The 6691-nt window shown below is 33.6% G+C and overlaps 1 protein-coding gene across 2 annotated transcripts; it reads right to left on the bottom strand.

The window, feature by feature from the left end:
• Nucleotides 1-4114: 4114 nt before the first annotated feature.
• On the bottom strand, nucleotides 4115-6466 carry LOC114186090 (shewanella-like protein phosphatase 2). Of its 2 annotated transcripts, none has more exons than XM_028074109.1 (2): nucleotides 4979-6466; nucleotides 4115-4514 (listed from the first exon to the last, which is right to left on the bottom strand). In XM_028074109.1, the coding sequence occupies exon 1, from the start codon at nucleotides 6190-6192 to the stop codon at nucleotides 5017-5019; it is 1176 nt and encodes a 391-aa protein (XP_027929910.1). In that variant the 5' UTR covers nucleotides 6193-6466; the 3' UTR covers nucleotides 4115-4514; nucleotides 4979-5016. The 2 variants fall into 2 exon arrangements, with proteins under 2 accessions (XP_027929910.1, XP_027929909.1); XM_028074108.1 differs by having other exon boundaries at nucleotides 4192-4509; nucleotides 4979-6465.
• Between the last annotated feature and the right edge of the window lie 225 nt (nucleotides 6467-6691).

The following is a 6691-nucleotide window of genomic DNA, read 5'->3' as shown; positions in this document are numbered from 1 at the left end:
CCTAGAGATTCATGGAATTACGTCCTAACCATATCAACATCATGTTCCATCAACCACTTTACATCATTGTTCATAACAATTCCATGTCACTTTTATAACCAATCATCCCATACATGTTTATTGTCAAGATCATGCCAAACTCATCATTCACAACCCATAAACCATCTTACTCATGCATATTCACTCATCTCATGCTTTAACGTAGCAATCCCACCAAACATGTAGCAAACACCCAAAAACAAAGAAGGAAACAGGACCCAAACACTTTCTCGCCCAACTATCGCTCAGGCTGAGAGGCTTCTCTCGCTCAGGCGAGCTCCTTTCACCTAGGCGAGGGCTTGAAAAGTGGGAACAATGGCCTTCGCGTTCTCTCGCTTAAGCGAGACCTCCTCGCCTGAGCGAGATGGACTCTTGCTCAAAATAGGAGCTCATCGCCTGAGCGACATCTCGCGTAGATAACCTGGGCGAGTTGCTGCTAATCTCGCCTAGGCGAGACACGCTCGCTTGGGTGAGAAAACCAGAACCCTCCACTGTTCACGCGCGCTCAGTTCAGTCATTCAATCATACCAACATATAGTTCATCTTCATACCATCAAAAACTTCGCCCAAGCATACAAAATCACGAAAAGCAATAAGATTAAGCAAATATGACTTAAAACGTGAAACCCTAGCTTCCCTTACCTGGAAAAAGCTAGCAGAATATCCCGACACCCAAGCAAGTGAGTACTACAAACCATAGAGCAGATTCACGAGCTGAAAAATAGTGGAATAAATTCAAAATGGGTTACCATGAACCTTAGTTAGAATAATGATGACAAAACTGGGAATGCTTACGTGACTGAAGAATTGAGTTGAGCTAACGCGAAGAAAGGTAAGACCCAAACCTAGCAGAACTTTTGTGGATAGAAAAGGGGAAGAATGAGAACACTGATTTTGGCAAGTGAGTGCAGAATAAGGGACCTTGACTGCTTTAGGGGCCTTGGCACCCTATGAGCCAACCTTTTGGCCTAACTGATTTGGGGCAGCCCTTAAAATAAGAGCAGAAAAATAATTGGGCCTTATAATATATCTATCGGGAAAAAAGTTAACCGATCATTTGAATGATTTAACACAATGTTAGTATGTGACAAATAAAAAAAACGAGTTTGTAAAATAATTTTTTTTGAAATGAACATTATAGACTAAAAAAATATTTGAATTTAAAAAAAAAATTAACTTTAGAATAACTAAATATAAACTCACATATTTTTTATTTTATAAGAACTAAAAATAATAATTAAAAAATTTACAAAATTAGAAAATAAAACTCACTAATTACTAAATGATTAAAAGTGTTATATAGATATGACAACGGGACAAGAAAATGGACAAGGAAAGAGACCCAACGAATTTCATTATTCCAATGCTTAATACTTATTTATAGAGAAAACATTCATCCTTATTACCAAAACCCAATAGATATTAAATGTTTGTTTCATCTCATCCCTGTTATCATTGGATAAAAGGTATATATATATATATATATACTCATACTTGTTTTCTACCAATTCAATATCAATTAATTAATTTTTATAAAATAATAAAAAATTACAGTAAAGTAAACATAATATTATTAAATATGAGTAAGAAAGTTATTTCTTCAATATTAAATATTTAAAAAAAAATTATAATTGTATATATTTTAAATTAGAATACTAAATAAATTTTATTTATTAAATTTGCAAATAAAACCTAGTTGATAAAATTTTAAAAATATTTTTAAAAACATATAAAATAAAAACAAATATTCAAATTATAAAATATTTAAAATTTTTATTTACTTCAATTTTTTAAATTTTATTGAAAATCTTCTTTTTCTATACATAAGTTAGAATATATTATTTGATCAAAATTATACAAAGAATAAAAATTAAATTAATAATAACAGAATTTGAATATATATCTTTCATCTTTTAAACTTTATTTTAATATATATTACATGGTGATAAAAAAATTTATGACAATTAAAAGAATTATTATAATACTTTGATAATATCAACTTTGTCGATGGTTAATAAATAACGAAGTTATTTTAATGAGATAAATTAGTTACGTTCCATTTATCACAGCAATTAATATTATTTGATGGCTGACTTGAGAGAAATACTTGGAACATCCCAGCCTGAAAGTGAAAGTGTGCAGCTATAGCTTGGAGTGTATGAGAAAAGTTAGAGGATACTTTTACAAAATATATTCAGTCGAGTAAAAATAACAAATTTTATTAATACTTCAATTTTTTACAATTCAAAAAATAATTTGACTACTGAAATAATAATTTAGTTATTGAAACTAAGAGTCTAGTTATTAATTTGAAGTATTCCATAATGGTCTGAACTTTAAGATTCTTATTAAGACATTATGTATTAGGGATACTATTAAATTACCATGATAAGAACCAAATCAACAAAAAAAAAATTAAAATTGGATAAAAAATCAATAATAGGATAAAATCAAAATTATTTTTATTAATTTATGATTTGACCCTTCATAATTGATCAAAACTAAATAAATTATTTAAACATAATTATATTATCTAAACTAAATAAATTATTTAAACATAATTATACTATCTGTTATTCATGTTTGTTTTCTTATAATGTAAACCCTATACATTGTCACTGTGAGGAGAAAAATATACTAAAATAAAATAAAGATAGTGGCAAGAAAACAATACTAAGAGAGTGACTTTAATGTTTATATTTATTAATTTTGTGCAACATCATCATTCACATGTATGTAAGGAGATTGTTAGGGTTATGAAAGATAAAAGATAGCTCTTGAATGTTATGTAAGAGTTACGCCATAATTTATAAATAAGACATAACCACTTTTGTTTCTTGTTTGTTTCTTATTATGAAAGTATAAATACACACTGTATCTTTATATTTTATTTTAGCTCTTCTACTGATAAAATAGGTAAACAAATTGTTTAAAGTTAATTTATAAAAAGAATAAACATTTAATTATAGTAAAATAGAAAAAAAATATAGGCTTAAATACATCTGCTGATAAAAAATTATAAATAAAATCATAAAATTTATCCAAATTTAATTGCAAAAGTTGATTTTGTTTGATTATTTTTTATATTATAACATCCTTAGTAGTATCATTAATCTTGCTAACAAATATGATACATTAACAGTTTTATTCTGAACCCATAATTTTATCATTGGTGAATAAGAGGATACTTACGGAATCAATTGTGTTCCAAAACAAAAGTTTATGCCCAAGTTTTCGGTTCTTTGCATTTAAAAATTCTCAAAGGTAGAATAGCAATGCATTACTAAGCTTTTAAGGAGAGTTAATCATATTTAGGCAAAAAGTCAATGGATAAGAACAATATGATCGAAAACAAGCAGATCTGAATGAAATGTAGTTTCCACCCAGTCTAAATATGTTTATTAAGTGATCCTCTCCTAATCTTACACTTAGATTGAGGGCTTTTGTGTAAGGAATATTTTTAACTTGTTTTTTCCCCTAACTTGTCATTCAAGGAATCCTACTCATGTACCTCAGAAGAAAAGAATCATCCAGGTAAGAAATTAATAGCAATTTTATCAACTTCAAAAGAAGAAGAATCACTAATCAACCAACTGTGAGATAATAGGAAAGGAAAGAATGCAAAAAAATAATAATAATAATAATCCAAACTACAAAACAGTGAAGAATAAGCAGGTAGTAAACAACCAAAAACCAAATCCTGGTCAGCTATATCAACAGATGCTAAACAAAATTAACATAAAAAGCTCATGTAAGACTATGGAACTATAGAAACAATTATATTGAATCAAAACTACATAAATAAATCAGTATTATAAATGTTTTGAATTTTGACCGTAGACAGGAAGCATCCTTCTAAGTTTTAATGACTGGTAAATAATTGAGTACGAACTAACAAAACTCAATCATGAACTAACACAAAACTCAATCATTTACAACCACAAAATTAGTTTGATTTCTTAGCTTTTATTGAAATTTAGCTCAATCTATCACCGATTATAGGTCCTAGGTAAATGCAAGTAAACAAAATGGTGAAGGGCTTAAGCTCAACCAACCTAGGATTGTGAAATACTTGCAAACAGCAGGGACAAGTTCTTAATATCTTAGCGGTTCATTGTAATCAAAATACATCAATTGTTTATGTACACCAGATTCCAAGAAGATGCCGAGGTTGGACAGAAACACAACAGCTAAACATCCCAATAATATAATTACAACATTTGATTAAGATCAATAATGATGGTCAATAGGACATTAGTCGGACAATAAAATTACAGGAGAACGTAATCAAGGCCAATACAGAAAAATTTCCACTAAAAATGTTATAAATACAATGAATACAAGATAGATACTATTCATTGATAACTTGTTTATTATTGTTCAATCGTTAACGTACTTAAGCATGTTTGTTGCGGGCACTTATCTCTTATCTCTATCTGAAGACCATCTTCAACGCTATCTGAAAACTCTCTGCACTAACATTTGGAGACATTGGTAGCTTGTAAGAAAAGTATATGACTTGTCAAGTGTTTCACACAAAAAATGTAATTACACCTCATTTCCCTAACCACTCCTGTTGTCATTATGATTTTAACAACTGGGTGGGTAACTAAAAGACTATATTGATATGAATTTTCCTTTTCTGAAGAAACCATACTTTCATTTTTACCGTTCCATTTCTTTATCATTTCTGTAATTGGCAAAAAGAAGTGCTGTTTGGGGTGACCAGAACCCAAACTTTATCCTTGCACCAATTCAATTCATGTAAGCATATCCATGTTTAGTTTCCTTTCGGAAGTAGAAGGTGATGAACTAAGTTAAGAATATTTTAAGTAATTTTTTTTTTCATGCACGAAATATGGATGTGTAGTTTCAAAAGCAAAACCAAACATAATAATAGTCTACCATGATACAAATTGATTGGAAATTAATGACATACCCAATCAATAATGGTATAGGGAATCCAATATCCTTTCTTTAAGCCTGGACTTCCACCTGCTTAGGTCCACCCTGTTCCCCAAGCAACAATCCAAGTCCTTGTTCCTTTCCAACATTCACCGTAGCCTTATTCTGATATAAGGGATTGGCCGTTAATATCCTTAAACCGGAAGTTCCGCTAATCTCCAAAACCTCGGGTAAACCGTCACCACATCCCTTCGACAAACCCACATCGATTCGAATTGCCTTGTCGTCGCAGGTGCCGTTAATTCCAACCCTCTGAATACTGTGCCCCATTATCATCCTCTTAACACCAGGAACCGTGGCCAAAACATGTTCAAGGGTGGAACAATCACACTGCGGCACCTTGCTACGTGAGAATTTCCTCAACCATACAACACCGTCTGAAGCCCGACAATACTGGGGCGAAAAGTGACCGGTCAAACCTTTAACCCAATCGCGAACCTCCTCGTTAATCTTCTCCAAACCGTAAGAAGTGTGTTCTGGCAACAACCCACCGTGCACGAAAATAGAATCCCCAACGACCAAAACGGTGACGTTCTCAGACAGAAACCTTTTTGCAATTGGGCCATTGGGCCGCAACGCCGCGACCCGGGCCCGAAACCCATCATGGAACTCTTTCCTCACTCCGTGGAACGACGAGGGAACGCCTCTCATTGGGTCCTTCGGTTTTTCCAAACCGTCGCAAAGGCTCTTGATTTTGTTCCCAACTCGGAACCACTCCCACCAAACCCTAAATTCCTCGACGCCGGATTCTGTTGCGTAGCGGAAATCGCCCTCAACGTTCATGATTTCGTGGTTGCCGTGCATGGTGATGATTCTGCCTCCGCTCCGCGCCGCCTCACGCTTTAGCTTCTCGAGGAAGTAGAGGATCTTCAGCTCGTCGCCACCGCGGTCCAAGACGTCGCCGACCTGAACCACAGTCGCAGAGCCGCCGATGTAGACATCGTTCGCGTCGATGAGGCCCGCCAGGCGTAAGGCCTGCTTGGACTTGTCGAGGTCGCCGTGGAGGTCGCCAATGGCGACCAGGCGCGGTGGCGAGGGAAGACGAGTTGGGAGAGGCGGAGGAGATGGCGGCGGCGGAGGAAGGAAGAGGCCGCTGACTGAGAAATCCACGAAGGTGTCAACAAATGATGATAGGAGATTGGGAATGTCTTTGCAGGATGAGTTTGAGATCTCTTCTTCTCTTCCCATTGCTATTCAGTTCACTGCTATTCTGAATTCAAATTCTCCGTTCAGAAACCCACGATGAGTTACAGTTTGGGATTGAGATTGCGTGACGGTTTTGGATGCTATGTGAGGCTGCAGACTAGGAAAGAAATGAAAGTTGTTTACTTTTTGTACAAGATGTGGTCCTATGTATCATCTTTTTGCTCTTCAGTTCTTTCCCTCTCGTCTTCTTCTCAGCTTATTCTATGGAAAATGATATTTTGGACAAAAATTTCTTACACGATTTTGAAAGGTTTAAATTCTCTTTGTTATTCATTTTCGTGGTGTTTGTTGTGGATGATCCTCATTTTGATAGAATGTTTAAAATGGTCTTCATTTTGATTGAATGTTTAAAATGATATTCATTTTGATAGAATGTTTAAAATAATATTCATTTTGATAGAATGTTTAAAATGGTCTTCATTTTTACCGGATGTTTAAAATGGTTCTCATTTTCACAATTCATATTTTATTTTGTCCTTTA

This window comes from Vigna unguiculata, chromosome 5 (genome assembly GCF_004118075.2).
Source record: "Vigna unguiculata cultivar IT97K-499-35 chromosome 5, ASM411807v1, whole genome shotgun sequence".
Classification (NCBI taxonomy): domain Eukaryota; kingdom Viridiplantae; phylum Streptophyta; class Magnoliopsida; order Fabales; family Fabaceae; genus Vigna; species Vigna unguiculata.
The sequence above is the reverse complement of the archived record's forward strand: the minus strand, read 5'-3'. Positions and strand labels throughout refer to the sequence as shown.